A 19349-nucleotide genomic window follows, 5' to 3' on the forward strand; every position below is an offset into this window, starting at 1 on the left:
ATATAAATTGTAATGATATCAGGATAAAGTATTTTTATCTTACAACTGCCAGTTAATACTTATACTTAAGAAAACTACTTTATCCTACCTTATCAAGTCATTTGTACAATAAATTAAGTTCATGCTCATTCTCTTTGGACATGCGTATATAAAAAGACCATATTTTTAAATTGTTCATGTGACAAAAACGTTGCTTATTTTAAACCTATTTCTCCTCTTAGAATGAAACCTTGTTCCTTTGTTCCGCAAACTTAATACAAGTGTGTAAGTAAAATTAATTTATTTTTGTACTTATGCAATTAATGTATTTGTATTATTACATATGTAACCATATATAGATTGTTTGTTTAAATATAACAAATGAATCATTGTTTTACAAATATGTTATGCTAGGCCAGCTTACGAGTGCAGTTTCATATTATAAAACAAGACTATAGTTATGTGCAATATACATAATCTCAGAATAGTTTCTTATATAACAATTATGTCGGTATAATACAAATTTAAACAAAAGTAGATATTGGGAATGATTCAGGGTGCCTTAATAAAGTAACGGTACACGAGAGTCGCCAACACCCCAAGAGCAATAGGAATCAGCCACGATCTCCAAGAGCCACTGCAATTGCCAATCACATCATGATGCAGCATCTACTATTTATATTTTACACATTTTGAATTTTAATAATACTATATGCGATTTTGGATAGCACAAAAACAGCACACATAGATAATCATAATAATATGTTATATTAATATTATTGTAAGTAGTTACAAGTAAAACCTTTTAGTTGTGCTATCCAATGTTTATAGATAACTAGACATTAACAGACACAAGGCTAAGAAGAAAAAAATGTTAGTAGCAAAATGTTATACCTGTAATATTTTAGTTAGTAAGATCAATGCACACACATTTAATTGATATATAAAAAGACATTATACCTAGGACCATCTCCTTCAAGTACTTTATTTAATTTGAAAACGTTTTCTTGCGTTCTTTCTTCCTAAAATTGCAATTTGTTATTCCTTAATCAATGCTATTGATCGTATGAGTAAGAATTGGCAGTGAAAAGAGTTATATTAAATTTTGTGCATACTTCGACTAGTTCACCAATTTTAAAGGTCCGCATCAGTTCTCTTGCATCGCTCGAATGACCGATATCTTCGAATGCTTCCGTACAATCTTGACCACCTTGTTCTAGAAGAACTTCTTCTCCACCTGGATGCTTAAATGTAAAATATAGAATGAACATTACTTCACACGGTTCTATTAAGCGATAAGTTGATTGTAAAAAAAAAGATAGTATAAAGTATATAGTTACACTTGAAAAGGTAGACACATCATAAACTTTATTGTTAATAATAAGCCACAAATCCTTATTATTGGCATGCTTAGCAACTTCTTTCCGTGTGTACAATTTTGTACAAACTGTGTCAACATTAGAATTTTCGCTCGCCATATTTTGCTTTTTGCGGTAGAGAAAATATTACAGAAAATGTGTGAATATTATATAGATATCACTAAAAGGAATGAATAGAAAACTATTAAGTATACTTAATGATGGATCGTAGAAATTATTGTTATATTAGTTTTTGTTTAAAAAGCATATATCGCACACGAAAGGCTTGACCGCCTACTTATACGTTAGCTGCGATCGCAGCTATAGCCTGAATTTAGTGAATCAGATAGTAGAAAAAATATGAACTTTATACTCTTTTGCAATAATGTAATGTAGGCAATATGAGTAAAAAAATCGGCGAATTTCTTCGTCGTATTGATGTTATTAATAATATTATTTTGCTACGTGTTATATTTTTTATCAAAATTATTGATTTCTAATTGGTTTAATAGTCGAATTAATAGCTTATTTTCAAGAATTCCAAATATTTCTATATATACGTACAGCTTGACATGTAAATTATAATAAATATTTGACAAATGCGTACATATTATATAATAATTTACATCAAAATGATTTATAAGATAATATGTAATATTTGTTGTGTTATATAACAAATAGCTGTCAGTTACGAATTAGATTCAATAATATACAAGAAATTATATTTAACTAAAAATATAAATTAATGTAATTACAATTATACACTAATGCCTAAATTTTTCTATGTACCTATTTTGTTATTCAATCATAGATCATATGTTCTATAGTAGAACCAATAGTAAGTCATGGTTTTCATCGGAAGATCTAAAGTGATGTATGTATGTTTGTGCATCTATGTATTGTGAACAATTCCGGCGTGGAATGTTACACTAGACGAACTCAAGCTTTTACGTTGCCGAGCGTGAGTCGTGCGATGTGATCAGAAATCGCAACCGTTTTATTGCACACCTCTGACTTTACCGGCCATGAGTCTAAGTTTACGTATAGTGTCACACTTCACGTTAAAAGCGATGAGATTACACAGTAGAAAATATTTCGAGGTTAGCGTTTGCCAGTGTTTACGGAAGATACAGTTTTGATATAATATAAACAGATGTTTCGTTTAAATTTGTACTGTGATAAATAGTATTTTTTTTTTTTTTTATAATTTGTTTCTTAAGTTTCAACACGTACAGAAGGAATCGAATTCTGACGCTATTGTAAAATGAATGTTCCCGGCAATATATTAGTGTTAATTATTATTAGTTTATTAACAGATTATATAAAATGCGAATTTTCGTTCACATCACTATTATCATCTGGACTGAGTAAAGTTAGTACAGTAGTACAATATGGGAAATGTAGTTTAATGGAATGTTGTACCAACGAATATATATTCTCTGAACTCAACAGTATGTATATGTAATGCAATCATTGTATGTGTCTATATTAAAGAAAAAATTAAAATTTTCTAATCATTTCTGTTAAAATTAATGGTCATAAACAATTGATTGCATGTCACCATTCTAGAGTTAGACGATACTCTTAGTAAAGAGCTTTATGGACAAGAAATAGCTCACCATGTAGTAATAAATGCTTTACGTGGTCATTTAATTTCATCTGATCCGCCAAAAGCTTTAAGTATGAGCTTTCATGGCCCACCAGGAACTGGCAAAACATTTGTAAGTCAAGTGATTGCTAAGTTTCTTTACAGAAAAGGTGATCAAAGTGCATTTTATCATTTTTTTAATGGTCGTAATGATTTCCCTCTGCAAGAAAAAGTAAACGAATATAAGGTACATTTCCGCTATAAAAATTTAAGTAAAATGTGTTCAAGATTTTATGAATCAAAATAACTATTGATAATATGTTGTTTTATATTATATAGGATGAATTGTACAAAATTATTATTAATAGCTTACAAAAATGCGAAAGATCAATGTTTGTATTTGATGAAGTGGATAAAATGCCAGAAGGTTTATTGAATGTTCTTGTACCATTTTTGGATTATAATACGTGGATCAAATCGTGGAGATTAGCAAGCAGTTCTATAAACACAAGGAAAGCTATTTATATATTTTTATCTAATACAGGTAGCTCACGAATTACGCAACGTTTAATAACTCTGTGGAGCGAAGGCAAACAGAGAAGTGAAGCTAGACTTCAAGATTTTGAAAATTTAATAAGCATTGGGGCATTCAATGAAAAGGGTGGTTTTTATCATAGCGATACAATAGACTCTAGCGTTATAGATCATTACGTGCCTTTTTTACCACTTGAAGAAGTACATATAAAAAAGTGTTTAAAAAAAGCTTTTGCAAATAGAGGAATAGATCCATCTAACGATATGATAGAAGAAGGATTATCATATGTAACCTTTGGGCCACCTCCGCATAATCTTTATGCAACTGCTGGCTGCAAAAGATTAGAACAAAAAGTAGCTGCTATTATATATGCTAAAAACAAAGGGCGATTAGAATTTTAAATATTACATGTAAGCATTATACCCTTTTTTTATGTTAACATTTCGATAAGATCTAAATTTTATTGATTATTCTTATTGGCACAATCAGAAAATGCATAACAGTTAAAAAAATAGTACAACTAATTTGTCACAGTAATACATGTAACGATTATTTATATATTTATGTATGTGTACGTTTATATTTGAGAAATGGCTAAAATTTTTATTACTAACAGTACAGAATTACAGTATGTACAATTGAGGCTTGGCAATTGACTTTAAAATATAGTCATAAAGGATAAAGCTGTCTGGAAGTATAAACATTTGGCAATGTGTGTTTTCTTCGTGTTATATTCTAATATACAAGAATAGACAATTTTAATCTTTATGACTTTTTTAAAACTTTATTCGTACTGTTATATCGTACCGAAAAATAATTGTAATTCTTTTCGCCTATACAAGAAAGCTAAATATATTTATTTTTATGCGTTCGTTTCCCGTATACGAATACTTTCTATTTATATAATTGTGATACAATGCAAACTTGAATAAAGAGAACAACAATAAACTGTATTTTTGTAACGATAGCGATGCAGTGAAGATGGATCTTTCCATGTTTTATGCAATGTAAAAATGCGTTATATCATAGTTTATCATCTTCTCTTTCTGTTCTCCATTGGGGAGCGTTTTAGTAAAATATTATGATCGCACGATGATATAATTAACGTGTAAAATATTTTTGATCGTCGTGCAATCATATAAAGAAAGTATCTAAGTAACATAATTTATGGTTATTCTTCCTTGACATATTCCTTTGGAAAAAATCCTACTTGATCCCCTATTTTTCCCTTCCACCATCCTTGGGCATCGCCCTCTTTACTCAACACAACAACTCTACAACCCCGCCGTAGGCTTAATTGATTGCGTTCTTCGCCACGAAAATCAAATAACGCTGTGGCCAATACACGTTTGTATGGCCATAACAGACGTTGATCTAACTTTTCAAAGTTTTCCGACAATGACGCCCGTTCGTAATATTCAACAAGTTCAACTACACTTTTGAAGAAACGAGACTCACTGAGATAATATACATCAGCCCCGTCAACATCGCGTTTAAATACTCTTATATGTTTAACAGCTCCGTCTGCCCTGTAATATTAGTTGAATATTTTTTAAAAATGTTGATTTCTAAAGCAATATTTTAACATTTCAATGGTATGTACATGTATATATGTTCTTACTTGATGCTAAGAGCGTAATTAGTTTCGTGTTTCAGACGTGATTGCCCTGCAGGCCGGAGTCGTAACATGTAGGTACCATCCTCGCGACATTCTAATCTATTCGATGCTGTATCGCGTCCCATTTCTCCTACAAACCATAATTTTAGCGAGAGAGCACGTTCGCACGGTAAAGGTGGTGGTGGAGGTGGTTCTGGCATACACCGACCTGAATGCGCAATACATTGTTTGTGTACAGCGATGCGGCAGACATCGCATCGATATCCCTGTGTGAACAAATAATTCGGTTTTTCGTAAATTTATGTTACAATATTCTTGATGATATTTTATGAATAACTTGTTCTACCTGAAAAATTCGACCTTTTAAAAACTTGCCACATCGCTGACAGCTACGCGGAGTGTCAAACGTCGTAAGTTTAAACTTATGATTTGTGTTGCGGCACGCATCTGGATGAACATTATCCATCGCGTCCTGCAATGCTTTGATCCATATTTGTTTTTGTTCTTCTGTTCTTGTATATAAAGTATATGCCGTGTATTCTTTTTTATGAACTAGTAGCCATTGATAGCACCATCGTGAGTCTCTGTTAAGCGTTCGCCTTCCTGTATGATCTTCTAACCGATAATCATCCAAACGTAAAGTTTCACGGTAGCAATATTGCTCCCCTCTGCTTGCTTTACAAATTAAAATTACTTGTTCGAAAACGAATGCGTAACGGGCTTTTATCCTCTGATCGCCATGAGCTTTTACCTGAAATGTGTGACTGTAGTATTCTGCTAGTTTTCTCGAAATTTTCATATATACTCATCAAGAGAATAATACCCTGAGCTCTCCGTCTCTAAGTAGCCGTCCAAAATCTTTTAACTGTGTATCTTCTGGGACATTCCAATCAACTATCGACGCTTGAATATCTCTTATAATGTCCAACGTGTCCGAGTCACGTTTTACTTCGTTAATGTATTGTGCTATGTCAACCATTACCTCCCTAGCTTTTCCAAGCTGTCGCCTATCTTCCAGCCAATCGCAAGGAGTTTCTTCTACTAATTTATCAAGTAACAAGTGGTATTTCAATACTCTTTGCATTGGAACAGATAGTATATCGCGTAATTTGAATTTCCCATTGTTCGCTTCTTGTTGACATCTCTGTAATTAACAGTTTCCTTTGGTGTTGAATACTAACAAAGATTAGAATTTGACACATTCGTAACTGGCGATTGTTAAGCAAGACATTTAGCTGAATACCGCTTATAATTTTCAAAAACGCGCATTACTATATATTATTGTTCACTTATTTACTTTGTTGGTATTCGGCTAAAGAATTTGAAATGTCGTAGGCGTACGTTGCCGGTCACGAATATGTTAGTGGGTTAAATGTTCCATTGAAACGTACAATGACTTCTTGGTTAACTGATTCGTTACGCGTACATGCTTCTTGCAATGTATTTTGAGCAACAGTAAGATTAGCGCAATAGTCGCCATATATGAGGAACTTTTCTCGCCAATCGAGAAAAACTTGCGCCAAGGCAGTACCGGTCCTTGCTTTTCGAAGTTGACTATGAAATCCCGCGTGAATCTCTGCTAGTTCTTTTATACCAAAAAATATACGCGCAGATTCTTCAACTCGTAGTAGCGAGGATAGAGGTCTAGCGAAATGTTTAAGTAAACTGTTCAGGACGTCCGAATAATTTCGTTCCGTTTCAACGAGCTCTTGAATCACATAGTCTCTTTTTTCACCCCCAGAGATTGCGCCACCCTATTTTGTAACAGAGCCGATTAAAAATCTTGATTATAGAATACATAATACGTATGATATGCAGCACAAAAAACTATGAAGCAAAACGAAAGTAATTATTAGCGCTGTAATTTACAAATTTTTAAATACTATAGAGATATATTTTTAGCAGAAGAATGATAACATATAAGGAGCACAAAAATATTTAACGACCTGTGCAACAGATGGAGGAGGTGGCAAGTGCAGACTACAAAGGTCCTGGTAGATCTCTTCGCTTTGAGCATGGCTGCAGTATGCTCCGTATCCATCTTCCTCACCAACTGGATCTTCGTTGTCTCCTCCTCCACCTGCCTCATCTCCTTCGCGCCTTCTAAATCTTCTGCGACGACCTTCATCCTCACGGCTTTAGCATAAAAATATGAACAGCCATGCACTATTCATGCGTGAAAAAAATAAAATTTCTTGCGAACTTAAACTATTTGTAGCAACAATAGAGATCTCGTTACTGACGATAAATATAATTTAGCACGTAAAATTTTCGGGCAAATACAGAATAAACTTTAAAATAGTGCCAGTATCACTGTATAGAATTAATTTCGTAATACATCTTTATAAATAACTTTCATCTATACATGGTAAAGTTTCATTATATTCTCCAATATCAATATACAGTGATGTATGGTACTTATGTGGCAAAATCTTTAAAGTTAATTGCAAACGACAGATACCTTCTCTGCGGAAGGCCAGTCGTGTTGAGAATTACTCGAGAAGCAGAGTAATTCGTGATATACTTGGGATTCATCTACATCCATACCCTTAGATTTCATGGTAAATGTCCCCACTCCTGTTGTGGGACTAGACCCATTGATAGAAGTTATTATAAAGTTACATTGTTTATCGAGAAATATATCTTTTTTACGCAGTAATTTTTATAATAATTTTATAAACCTCTCTTATCTTTAAGGGGAAAACATACTATCTGTATATTACAATTAATTCTTTTGCTGCGAATACATTTAAAAATAAAACTTCAAGGGTACTTTTATACTTACCCTGCACCAGCACTTTGTAAATCTTTATAAATATCTTTCTGCGACCTACTGTGACCTATAGAAAAACCGCTGTAACAGATATATTTTATCAGAGATTAAGATAATATTTATAATAATAGCGACGATAGTAGATTACTCACGGGATACCCTCACGTCTTAAACGCGGACAATTTGATAGAGCTGATAAAGTACATAATACTCGATGAAAATCCGATAGATCGAACAGGACAGAAGGTTCGAAGAGGTCAGAATCCGCTAAGCCGAAAGTTGTAGAACACGCCGATAGAAATACTTTTATATTTCTTAAACATAAAAATTGTGCCATTTGCGGTTTTTGGTTTACATCTTTCATATCTATACACCCAGGTTTCACTGTATTTAAAAGATTACATAGCAATACACCGTCTCTTAATGTATATGCTAAGTCAAATGCTCTTGCTTCTGGCCAATTTGCCTTATGATCTGCCCTTAAAGCTCCGCATCTTGTTAACCATTTGGCACACTGGTACCAACCATTTCCATTATCCGCACCGCTTTCTATTCTGCTCATTTTTGTTTGTTTCTTTCAATAGAAAATACTAAAAGTTATAGGATACGAATTTTTGTTTCACGTACAACTCATTAGGCCATAAAAGTTCCATAGATTCACTTCTTTACAGGAAGAAACTGTAAAAGACCATATGGAAGCTTGATTAATGATAACAGTTACATTTTAATAGATAAAAGGAAAATAAAATGAAACCATATTTAAAAATACAATTTTAATCAACTTATCAAAATGGTGCAATTTTTATTACTAAAGTATAAATAATATTTGTCTAGATACTCACCTCCATTCAGCGAAGAATTTGTAGACGGTTTCTTCGTTCTTCCGTGTCAAAGTGTTAAGAATATTCTGTAACAAGTTCTACAAAAGAACCCATTATTGTGTTCCGTGTCGATTCTTAAAGATATCTCAACGGAATTTATAGTGTCGCTTAAAATTGTTTGTTAGCAGTGTCATTGCTAAAAGAGCATTCTGCCAATTTATAAATTTAATAGACGGTTATCACTTGGCACGATATCTCTTGTTTTTTCATTGTAATATTATGACGTTCGTCCCGCTGCAACACACGATCGCCATATTGCTATTTCACTGCAGTCGATCATATCATAAATCTCGATGAAACTTTTGTTTCAAGTGTTTATCCGTAGATGGAGTTAAACGTTTATGTAACCGATTGTTTTATTAAAATTCCCGAAAACTGATATATTTAAATAAATTGTTAGACTTCTACGAAAGGTAAATTATATGATTATTAATATGTAATACTCTTACGTTCATTTCCAACTATTAATCACTTATTTGGTACGTTTAGAACCGATTAAGAATACGGTGCAAATTTTACTATCGTAAATGTAAAATATACCAAATTTCAATGAATTTTTAAAAAGGATTGTAACAATTATAACCTGTTGTTATAAAACAATAGCGTCTGTTGTTTAAATTATTAATGATATATAAACAATTCATTGCATTCATTGTATATTTACATGACACATATAATTTTGTCGAATACTAATACATGACAGAGATAAATATAAAAGCTATACATTTTAACAAAATTATTAATTATTACAGATACGATAAACCTGGTGTTTAAAAGATAATACACTAGTTTTCAGTGAACCAATGAGATAAATGAAATCTGATGACGTAAGATAATGTTTTGTATACATATATATGTATACATTGGATATATTCTATGCAGTACGTTCTGATTTAAGTGACAGTAGTGCTACAGTCTAGAAAGGCGTCGGGTCGTGTTTACGTACTTTACACAAAGGTATATCACGACAAATTACGGTACGTATAAGAGTAGTTGTATACAAAATTTCTTTGTTAACTTCTTCGTACGCTGCATGAATTATATCTTTTCGTATGGAAATTAAGGAAATGAAACACTGATAGCAGTTGATGTATGTATGAAACAAACAGAACTAGTCTTGTCTTTCTCGATTCTATTTCAGTAAACCGTCATGCGAGTTTTATTTTACGTAATTACATTATTAATTGCGTGTAGTGTTACATATAGTAATCCTAGCAACGAATTACAATGTAGAGATGAAAATAATGTGCCGGTCGATTGGTAAGTATTTACATAATTGCTTTTTAAGTGACGATTTCATTTTACTCTTAAATCAGTTCGAGCAAGCCTTAATCGGTTTTGTAGAGATTACAATTCTGTCTGTAATAAGTCCAAAAGCTACGAAAAATCATATTTGTTCGATGAAAGTAATTGTTAGAGAATTGATTAATAACCGCAAATTGAAAATAACGCTACTTTAGGTACGTGCTTTATAAGTTGCCGAAAATTCAAACAAGCAGTAATCCCTTGATCAGAGAAGGTCTTGCTTACTTATACATAACGAATTCAACTATTGGAACCGGTTGGCGATTGTCCACTAGGTCAATCGGTTCGAACCTTGCCATCCCTGGAATTACATTAGCGCCTCTTTATAATCGCGTAAGCATTTAGTGAACGCTAATTATCTACTAATTACATTAAATTATCAATATAATTAGAGTTTTATAGTAATTAGAACTTTGATCCTCCTATATAAAACGATTGAAAAATATTAAATATCACATTTTATTATGTAGGGCAACGAAAATGAAAGTTTGTGGTCTTTGTACAACGATAGTCCGCCTAATGCGTCTTATGCTTGGAGTTATGGTCACACGAAGGGTGTAGTGATGGTAAATGGTGATCAGGGCTTCTGGTTAATTCATAGCGTTCCAAATTTTCCCCCAGTTCCAAAAGCTGGTCTTCAAACTCGGCCATTAAAGAAAGATGGTTTTACTATCACAGATGCGTACAGTTATCCGCAAAGTGGAACATTTTACGGACAAAGTTTTCTGTGCGTTTCACTTGGTAGCGACCAGTTCGATGTTGTCGGAGAGCAATTAATGTATAACGAAATAGCAGTGTACGCAAAAAATATTCCCGCGGTACTTGGTAGACAGTATCCGCTATTAAGAAACGCGACGAATCAGATACACATTAAGGCTCCTCCTTATACTAATAAAGCTAAAATAAGATCCCTAGGAATGGTTGAATTTACTTCGTTCGCTAAGAGCGGAAAATGGGGTAAAGGTAATTAAATTATAATATTTCTACAAGGCCAGACATTAATTTAGAGTATTACCATTTGTCCAACTATCGTTTAGTTGATAGTTAGCCTGGGTGATTAGCAAGGGTATTTTAATTATTAAAATTAATAATAACAAGTCTGAGTCTAAATTAAAATCTCATTTTGTCACCTTGTAGCACGCACGTTTATGTTACGCAATGATAAATTTCAGAGTTATATGGCGATTTCGTTGCGCCACAATTGCAGTCAAATTTATACGTTCAGTCCTGGTTAAATGGTCGAGGAAAATTACCATCAATTTGCCATCGTAGAAAGTAATATTGTGTTCGGATTTTTCTGTACCTTCGTTTTCAGGCTTGTCGTTTTATGAATTCGTTAATTTTCCAGAATTCATAATGTTGAAACTCTTAAATTTGACGCAGCCAATGTTGATTATAGCAGTAGCCATGATCATTCCAAATGGGCTATTACAGATAGTACAAATAAACGTTGGGTTTGCATTGGTGATATTAACAGAGCCGTAAATATATTTATTATATATTTATTTTAATATATTTATAATTGTAAAGTATTAAAAATATTTTTATGTTCAGGATACACAGTATTCTCGAGGCGGTGGAGCCGTATGTTTTGAGGATAGGCGCTTGTGGAATGACTATCGAGACGTAATAAATGATGTACAGCCTTGCATTAAGTAGGTGCAAAAAGAATTTAGTAAGTTGAAATATGTCTAATACGTAGTCTTCTGCAATAATATTAATAGTAAAATAAAAGTTAAGTTATGATACTGGCTTGTTTCCTAGTGACACGTACAATTGTACGCGTGCATGTGTACGAATAAGAGAGAAAAGACATCTTGACGTAGCAATAGTTTTGGTGGGTTTTCTATTATCCATATAATCGATGCTTTCATCAATATGCGTCGTAAATTTCCGCAACACCAACACGAGTACACAAAGTAATAAACGTCGTATTAACTGCAGTTTACCTGCAAGTGTATAAAGAAGAGGTCTCGGTGGCTCTTTATTACTGTGGAATAAGGACGAACGACGAGGATCAGAAGCAGTTCTTAAATTGGATTTTATGAAAGGCAGTAGCGGCTCCTCTTGCACAGAGTCTCGTTTCGTCTTCCTTTTTCTCAACTGTGCTTATTGTCTACCTAAGGAAATTGCAGAGTAGCTCGACGTGCCGTTAATGAAAGAAAAAAGAAGGTAGCCGAGGTTTAGTAAGCGGAAGAAGAGAGGAACGATTTGCTCTTTAATGAAAATTTCAAGAAATCGACTGAACTTCGGTTCACTCTTTATCGCCAGTTTTAAGCTTCTCAATCTTTGTGATAGACTTTGCTTCAGACACTTTTCTCACCGATGAAAAAAAGTTGTCTAGATACATTGTCCGCGCAAGTTGTTCCGATCATCAACCGTAATTACTTGCTCTTAATATTTGTTCATATAGCAATCGGGCAAGCCACATACCTACATAAAAGTCCGAAAAACAGAAGGAATGATACAAGTTGGTTTGAATGAAAAAGTCGATAGACAGAGGGGAGGGAGATGTGGATAGGGTTAAAATTCGCGGGTGTTCATCCAGACATGAATCAACTGGCGTGTGCTGTCAGGAGACAAAACAACTCTATAGAAACAGGAAGCTAGGGAGTTCGGTAAACATATGAAGACAGATATTTGGAAAAACAGACTGGTTGCTGGTGAAAGGGGATTAAGAACAGAGACGCAGGGGTTCTTGCAATACAAACAATTGGCAGCTGACAATATTTGATTAATTTGTTAAATTCCACGTAGCCATACTCGTTTTTACGATTAGTAAAACGTACGCGTAACCGGTACACATGTTTTTTTAACATGAATCGTCTTGGTGTGACGAGTGGTGAAATATACGACTGATAATATATTTCGTATACGTATTACGTACCACTTTGAGCTGGCGTGCTCGATGGGGCGCAGATTTCGGTTGAAACACATATAGCGGTGTCGTAAAAGGCCATGAAATTTCGGCGGCTGGAAAGATGAGAAGACGACGCTGCGGTGTTCGCAGCGATATTTCAGCATTAAAGGCACCCTGTTCTGCATACTAAAATCCTGTGCACCGTCGAAATATACGCGCAACGTTATATGCATGAAACCATCGTGTGTCGTGCTTCGCGTGTGTACTTAAGCACACTGGAGGAGCGCGTGCGCGAGCTTCCGTCATCCTTTTTCCTCCGGGCACCAACATCCTGCCTGCCTTTACCACCTACCTTCGTATCTACAGTTTATGTACAGGTATGTATCGTACCGGGTAGCCCTGCGTGAACTTTAATATTGCCTTATACCTATTCATATCACGTGTGTGAGAGAGAAATCATAGCGGTTCCTTTTAGTTGGAAATGAGGTCCTGTTGCCTTTTATGGACGTAACGAGATATCAACCCTGAAACTTTCCTACCGCTCCTGCTCGTCGCATTTCGGTAAGTAAATAATCTAAGATAATTGCGGCTACTCAACATAATTCCAAAAATTAGGGTAGTTTTTTTAGTCATTGCGACGAAACGAGTATGGAAATGCATTTTCATAAGGTATTATGTTAAGCGTTTATTCGATAGATATGTTTATCACTTAAGTGTTTAAATCGCTGTGAAAGTTATAAATAAGATGTGGCAAACAAATAGAACAATGCGATACGAAATGTAGGTTAAGGTTGTAATCGCTGTTACATATACGCGTTTACACATTCGAGTCGGAAGCTATGCATATGTAACAGATATCTGTAGATAAAGTTTAATATTCATGGTGTAGATTTCAGAGCAGTTTTCTCTTATTGTAAATGGATCGTGTTCGACTAGAAAATCACCATTTTGGTCGATGTTACACGTGTACGACGCATAATGATTCATCTCACACGAGAACAATTACTTTTTCTGAGTGCGTCACTGCAAAGACTCAGAAATTACGAAGCGTTTGAGAATGTTTACGTATCCACCTATAAATAGTCGTTGTACTCTGAGTCATTGGTCTCTTGATCAGTTGTCTCGTGTAAGGTATTATGCGTTGCGTTAAGAATGTTTGTACTACTTTGCGTTATTTAGATGGAGATTTGTCAAGGTGTTTGAAAATCGGTTTACTGTATGCCTAAGTTAAACATTAGTTACCGTATTGTGTTTCACACAGGTTCTACAGGCAGTACCTTGATTTTATACTCCGGTCGAGAGGAAAAGAGAAGCACCCAATAGAGCTAATAAAGAGAAATATGCACGTAGGTAGAAGCGCAATGAATAAATGCGGGATGGTCGAAGATAGGGGGTTTATTGTTGTTGTCTGACTCTCTCTGCGTCGGTACTGTACTAGGAACTGCATTAAGGCGGTAGGAACTATCAGAGATGTTCTCTGTAGTTGCAACATCGCCGGGAAACTAGCCCGAACAACTGTCTCGGCGTAACCGAACTCAAATGCATCACCGTCGTAGTTTCAACCCGGAGCTTCCGGTACTTACCGAGAACTTATCAGACGGCGGAAGTGTCGTTGACTCATAACCGTTGAATTACCAACTTGGGTAGAGTATTCTGAAGCTAAATACTCGATCGAATACATTTGAGTCTCGTTTTTTAAAATATTTCGATTCTCTGCCAAAGAGCGAAAGGATACAGAGAAAGAAGGAAGATGGGAGAGAGAGAGAGAGAGAGAGAGAGAGAGAGAGGGAGAGAGAGAGAGTACTAGTAACCGACTAGGAAATTCGGCAGTAATGAGTAGAAAATCGCAGACCCAATGTTCAGGACGTAACGTAGCGAGGTGGTCGGTCGGTCGGTCCTGGTACAGACGCAGCGGAGAATAATTCAAGTAGGTAGAAACTGGAAGGATAAGGGCGAGGGTTGCGTGGCGGTGGAAATTGCGGATGGCAGGGGTAAAGCTGCAGCACTCCGCTTAGACAAAGCCTAACGAAGCTTCTATTCAGCAACAGTAGGCACCACGAGGCCCAACTTCACTTCTATTATACTTACTCGTCGGCACGAAGTGAATTCCATCCATCAACGGAATTCCAGGCTAAGCAGCTCTCGGCAGCTTGGCATTTCCATCTCTGGCACGAGAAGCATTCCATTCTTTTTTTTTTTTTGCAGCTGCATCCTCTTTGTCTTTATCTCGCCGCTTAAAATACTTGGTGCTTTCTTTTTGTTGTCTTTTTCCTTTATTTACAGCGTCTTAACTCTCGAACGTGATATTTATTCACGAAACGATTGTTCCCATTCAGTTTTGCGAATACGAGGGGATACAAAATCAAGTGTCCAAGTGTCAAATAATCACGAAATTCGTTCTTGCCACACTTTCCAGTTATTTCTACTTATTTTTTCTCACCGTGGCCCCTTTTTTCTCGTACGACCGTAGACTTATCGACAGCCGAGGATATGTTGGCGCGAATCTGTGGCTGGGATAAGCGCGTCTTCGGCGTAATAAAACTCCCGGAGGGAAGCCCGGAGGCACCGTTAGTCGGAACTTTTCTCTCGCGGAGGAGAAGAAGAAGACGAAGTAGAAGAGGAGGGCGAGGAAGGAGAAGAAGAAGAAGAAGAATCAATCCCGTAACGCCGACTGGAGCTAGCTGCAGTTCCGTTCTCTAGACTGTAACTAACTTTAGTTCTCATTATAAAAATGCCCTCTTCTTTTGCTTTTTTATGTTGCATAGCTTTCGGGTTAGACTCACTCTCTCTCTCTCTCTCTCTCTCTCTCTTTCTCTGCCTCTCTAGCAGAACTTGTGCGTTAACAGGTTCGCGTTCGTTAATTAACTTCGTTAACGATATTAAAATAACATTCGATGAATAGGAAATAAGGTTTACTCTGCTCGCTTGAGTTAAAAGTTACCGAAGAGACTCAACGAACTGTACCGCGAAACAGATTGTAGGCGATATGGTTTATGTATGCGTTACACGGTTCTAGTAAATTGTGGAAAAGAAAAGGACTAGGAGGGCATTGAGATACAAGACAAGTAAGGAAGCTTAAGGATCGACTTCTCGCAGAACTTACACGTTCTTCTCTTTTAGTTTCATCGGGCTTGGTCTACCGTAGGATGTTGGATTGTGACCAGAATCGTAATATTTCGAAACGTTGCTTCGACATTTACCGCAAGGGTAGCCTTAATGTCTCCCCTTTGTTCTCTCCGGGAACAGATCGTTATTGAGTATCGTTATTTTATATAGACCACTGTTCTATCGGTTTCTTCTTGTTTCCTTCGGGTCGGATACACGACTCTCTGCGTTCCATTTCTTTCTTTTTTTTTTTTATCTGTAGCATTTGGAAATCTCTTGGAACGAATAACGGTGAAAATGGAAAATAAGTTAATCAACAAGTAGCGAACGTTCGTTAGCAATTGGTTGTTCGATTTGAAAAAGATCGGCACTTGAGGAAATCGTTGGCGACGCGATCTCGAGAAGAGGCAAATGGTAGGAGGGGAACGCGGAGGTGACAAATGCAAGGGAATGGCTGTCTCTGAGTGTCTGGCAAGCTCCAGCCGAGTAATCGAGCGCGTGATCAATGGGCTTAACTTCTCGGTGGAACGAGTCTAGGCGAAAGGCAGAGGGAAGTAGAAAATAAGAGGGAAACGAGCAAGGAATGTTTCCCACCGGCAATCGCCGTCTATCGTCAACAAGATTGTCTTCGGTATGGATTTATTATGATTGAAGTATTTGCGAATACATGCGCTGTATTTATCAGAGGCTGTCTAAGATTCACGTAAATGCGAGTTTAAAGAGTTTTTCACGTTTCTCCAAGACTCCGATTACGTGGGTAGATAACGCGAAACAGAATTTAAAGATCTGGTCGACAAGAGTCTCGAGAGAAATGGACCAATTACGTGCTGCAAATAAATCTGCAAGGCTTTTCAAGCGAACGTATGACTAGCGCAGGCTAAAGAGTAAAGGAAGAGATGAAACCGTAGGATAAAGCTAGGTGTAAGAATGAAAGAGAGAAGCGGACTAAGTAGGAAAGGCGTTAGATAGTATAGTCTCCATTGTGTTCTCTGGCAAATTTCGTTGGACAATGGAAAGGGTTGATTTGGCGCTCATGAATGTATATTACATTAGCGCCCATGCTACTTTGGGATTTGAGGTAACAAGTTTCCGTGTCCTTCGTTACTATGCTTGCCTTTCACAGTTTGTTCTATCCTCTCGTGTTATTTCGTACTTCCACTTTTTTCCTCGGATGATTCCACCAAATGGTAACGAGGGTGGACCATCGAATTCGTCAGACGAATTCATTGTATTTTGATCGCAGGAGCGAACCGATCGAATAACGCTCGGTTTCATCGTTGCGCATTCAGATTCTATCGATTTTCCAGACTTTTCGAGGGATCTGAACGCATCGAGGATTCTAGTCTTAAATCAGTGTCTTCGATAAACCATCGAAGGGAAAGAGATTCTGGCGTCGGCAAACCGTGGAAGTAGAAACAGACGTTGAACGTTAGACAGGCCGGCTGGAGATCCGACCGGTATTTATAGAAGCAATCTAGAACAGGCAAACCAGAATCGCTCCGGTCTTATTCTCTCCCTTTCCCTTCTTCTCTTCCGACGAAGATAGAGGTACTTACTTGAAGAGCATTTGTGTGCCGTTTGCAGGGGTAGGTGGTGAGGCATCGAGGGATGCATTAGCGGTCTGAAAATGCGCCAATGAGAGGCTAGGGTTTGTCTGGTGGGTAGGGAAATGCCGGGAGTTCAAGAAACAACGTCCGTGGATGTTGTCAGGAACGAAAACATTTTGCGCAACTGGATGAAACGAGAATCGCGCGATAAAAGGGAAGGAAAAGGAAAGGAAATGTTTTCGAGCGATAATCAGAAGTAAAGTTAGAAAAAGTGAAACGAAGGTAGCACGGAACAAAGGAGCAGGGAGAACAAGAGAAATGTACAGAACAGATAAAGCGAGAAATGATTCAGACTTTGTGTAGGTTTATCCATATCAAGAGTTCAGACTTAAGACAATCGGCAACGAACGGTACAAACCACTTACTGGTTTTAAGTGGCGATTCCAGCTTGCTTGCTTTCGCCGTGACTGAAAAGGAGTTTGCTACTTGGATACTGCTCACCCATTGTAGAGTCCTTTCGGATAGGAGTGTAATAAAAACAATCACAGCCTGGAGAACTGAGCAACAGTGGACGGCCCTTCGTAGTCGAGGACCTTCCCTTTCCCCATCTTGGATAGGACGATCGATTAAGATTCGGATTATTAGTTACCGAACGTACAAATGTTTGAAAGAATTTAGTTGAAACGTATTTTTTCCAGCAATATTTCCGCAAGTACAGGGAAATTATTTTGCTAATTGCCCAGTGTTTTTTCTATTCCCTTGCCGCGTGTGTCTCTTGAAATTTGGCCACGCGGATGATCGCGTGTCGTGTTTCTTTGCTAACAAATGCTGTCGAGTCCGTCTGGCCAAGCGAAGAGACAGATGCGGAAGACCTCGTACGTGCTGTCTGGAGCATCCTCGAATTCAAGTGGGCCTCTCTCGAGCGTTTCAACTAGCAGCAACCTTGCCAACCGTGTCGACTACCCCAACCTTCTCGCGGAACGGGTGACGGAATATAACCCACCTCGTTTCCGAAGTTTCCACCATACGTACGAGTTCCAACGTCACAACTGCTTCTTACGCTGCTATCGGCTTCTCGAACTTGATTTCAAGTTTGATTTGGAATCTGCCGATAAGCTGCATCTGCACGTACACGAATATTTCTTAGTACGTGTCAACTGGTAGGGCGTAGTTTCATTATTGGGTTTGTTGTTTCCCGGGAAAGATCGATGAAATTTAATATCCAGCGAATCTTGAGGTCTGATATGCTCACGCGTGGAGTGTCGTGTTTTATCGGGCGCATGCCGAGTGGCGGCTTTATTTTATGTATACGATATACGTGAGTGTCGCACGCAGGATGGAGATTACGTTGATTTGTGTAAGAGAATTCAGCGCTCAATCAACGTGTTGTACACGAACGGTAAACTTTTCCAGGGAGATTCAATGAGATCGCATCAACCAGAAGCAACATCCTTCGGGTGCACATTATTCGACGAACGACGAAAACATGATGGAAATCGGAGCTAGAAAGTAGTTGGTACAATTGGTTAGCTGGAGGCTTGTAATAAAAAAAACGAGGTCGATGAGGAAAGACGATGAAGACGAGATCGACGACGACAACGTTTACTTTTCTCTTTTGTAGAGGGGGCTCTTGACAAGATTTGCCTTGGTATACGGTTCTGAAGGAGACGAACACCGACGTAGAGTACGATCTTCGGTCGCGTGGGTAAGCAGGACCGATGAGAAAACGTAGGAGACGAGAAAAGAATGGAAGGTCAAGTGGGAAAAACAACTGTTTCTATCCCAATGTATTCTTTTTTA

General features: G+C 36.9%; 4 protein-coding genes and 1 long non-coding RNA gene across 9 annotated transcripts; 3 read left to right on the forward strand and 2 right to left on the reverse strand.

The window, feature by feature from the left end:
- Positions 1–278: 278 nt before the first annotated feature.
- On the reverse strand, positions 279–1457 carry Cyt-b5 (Cytochrome b5). Of its 4 annotated transcripts, none has more exons than XM_076899334.1 (4): positions 1320–1457; positions 1095–1223; positions 940–1001; positions 279–616 (listed from the first exon to the last, which is right to left on the reverse strand). In XM_076899334.1, the coding sequence occupies exons 1-4, from the start codon at positions 1455–1457 to the stop codon at positions 532–534; spliced, it is 414 nt and encodes a 137-aa protein (XP_076755449.1). In that variant the 3' UTR covers positions 279–531. The 4 variants fall into 4 exon arrangements, with proteins under 4 accessions (XP_076755449.1, XP_076755452.1, XP_076755451.1 ...); XM_076899336.1 differs by having other exon boundaries at positions 459–648; XM_076899335.1 differs by having other exon boundaries at positions 459–651.
- A 154-nt stretch (positions 1458–1611) lies between these two features.
- LOC143426127 (torsin-1A) lies at positions 1612–4440 on the forward strand. Of its 2 annotated transcripts, none has more exons than XM_076899320.1 (3): positions 1612–1742; positions 2907–3172; positions 3265–4440. In XM_076899320.1, the coding sequence occupies exons 1-3, from the start codon at positions 1739–1741 to the stop codon at positions 3859–3861; spliced, it is 867 nt and encodes a 288-aa protein (XP_076755435.1). In that variant the 5' UTR covers positions 1612–1738; the 3' UTR covers positions 3862–4440. The 2 variants fall into 2 exon arrangements, with proteins under 2 accessions (XP_076755435.1, XP_076755434.1); XM_076899319.1 differs by lacking the exon at positions 1612–1742 and adding an exon at positions 2399–2788.
- Positions 4441–4578: 138 nt separating this feature from the next.
- Positions 4579–8986, reverse strand: Vav (Vav guanine nucleotide exchange factor). The gene is made up of 9 exons (XM_076899302.1): positions 8694–8986; positions 8004–8529; positions 7864–7932; positions 7025–7214; positions 6470–6832; positions 5902–6222; positions 5425–5829; positions 5082–5344; positions 4579–4989 (listed from the first exon to the last, which is right to left on the reverse strand). Exons 2-9 carry the CDS (start codon positions 8411–8413, stop codon positions 4632–4634), a joined length of 2379 nt encoding a protein of 792 aa, XP_076755417.1. The 5' UTR covers positions 8414–8529; positions 8694–8986; the 3' UTR covers positions 4579–4631.
- Positions 8987–9877: 891 nt separating this feature from the next.
- Dnaseii (deoxyribonuclease II) lies at positions 9878–11733 on the forward strand. Its single transcript, XM_076898903.1, has 6 exons — positions 9878–9992; positions 10193–10370; positions 10508–11000; positions 11210–11312; positions 11386–11518; positions 11592–11733. The coding sequence occupies exons 1-6, from the start codon at positions 9883–9885 to the stop codon at positions 11694–11696; spliced, it is 1122 nt and encodes a 373-aa protein (XP_076755018.1). The 5' UTR covers positions 9878–9882; the 3' UTR covers positions 11697–11733.
- A 1191-nt stretch (positions 11734–12924) lies between these two features.
- On the forward strand, positions 12925–15532 carry LOC143426141 (uncharacterized). The gene is made up of 3 exons (XR_013102119.1): positions 12925–13274; positions 13373–13458; positions 15368–15532. It is a non-coding gene; the product is annotated as an uncharacterized LOC143426141 (long non-coding RNA).
- The last annotated feature ends 3817 nt before the right edge of the window (positions 15533–19349 follow it).

This window comes from Xylocopa sonorina, chromosome 8 (genome assembly GCF_050948175.1).
Source record: "Xylocopa sonorina isolate GNS202 chromosome 8, iyXylSono1_principal, whole genome shotgun sequence".
Taxonomy (NCBI): Eukaryota; Metazoa; Arthropoda; class Insecta; order Hymenoptera; family Apidae; genus Xylocopa; species Xylocopa sonorina.

Excerpts from the sequence above, each read along its gene's own strand:
- Cyt-b5 (XM_076899334.1), bottom strand. The coding sequence starts at position 1,457 with ATGGCGAGCGAAAATTCTAATGTTGACACAGTTTGTACAAAATTGTAC. Across the intron at positions 1,224-1,319 it reads ATGTGTCTACCTTTTCAAGT|CATCCAGGTGGAGAAGAAGT; the intron begins GTAACTATATAC and ends TTTACATTTAAG. Across the intron at positions 617-939 it reads CTTGAAGGAGATGGTCCTAG|TGGCTCTTGGAGATCGTGGC; the intron begins GTATAATGTCTT and ends TGGCAATTGCAG.
- LOC143426127 (XM_076899319.1), top strand. The coding sequence starts at position 2,602 with ATGAATGTTCCCGGCAATATATTAGTGTTAATTATTATTAGTTTATTA. Across the intron at positions 2,789-2,906 it reads TATATTCTCTGAACTCAACA|AGTTAGACGATACTCTTAGT; the intron begins GTATGTATATGT and ends TCACCATTCTAG. Across the intron at positions 3,173-3,264 it reads AAAAAGTAAACGAATATAAG|GATGAATTGTACAAAATTAT; the intron begins GTACATTTCCGC and ends TATATTATATAG.
- Vav (XM_076899302.1), bottom strand. The coding sequence starts at position 8,413 with ATGAGCAGAATAGAAAGCGGTGCGGATAATGGAAATGGTTGGTACCAG. Across the intron at positions 7,215-7,863 it reads TTACAAAGTGCTGGTGCAGG|CCGTGAGGATGAAGGTCGTC; the intron begins GTAAGTATAAAA and ends TTTATGCTAAAG. Across the intron at positions 4,990-5,081 it reads AATTACGCTCTTAGCATCAA|GGCAGACGGAGCTGTTAAAC; the intron begins GTAAGAACATAT and ends CTAATATTACAG.
- Dnaseii (XM_076898903.1), top strand. The coding sequence starts at position 9,883 with ATGCGAGTTTTATTTTACGTAATTACATTATTAATTGCGTGTAGTGTT. Across the intron at positions 11,001-11,209 it reads GAGCGGAAAATGGGGTAAAG|AGTTATATGGCGATTTCGTT; the intron begins GTAATTAAATTA and ends GATAAATTTCAG. Across the intron at positions 11,519-11,591 it reads TTGGTGATATTAACAGAGCC|GATACACAGTATTCTCGAGG; the intron begins GTAAATATATTT and ends TTTTATGTTCAG.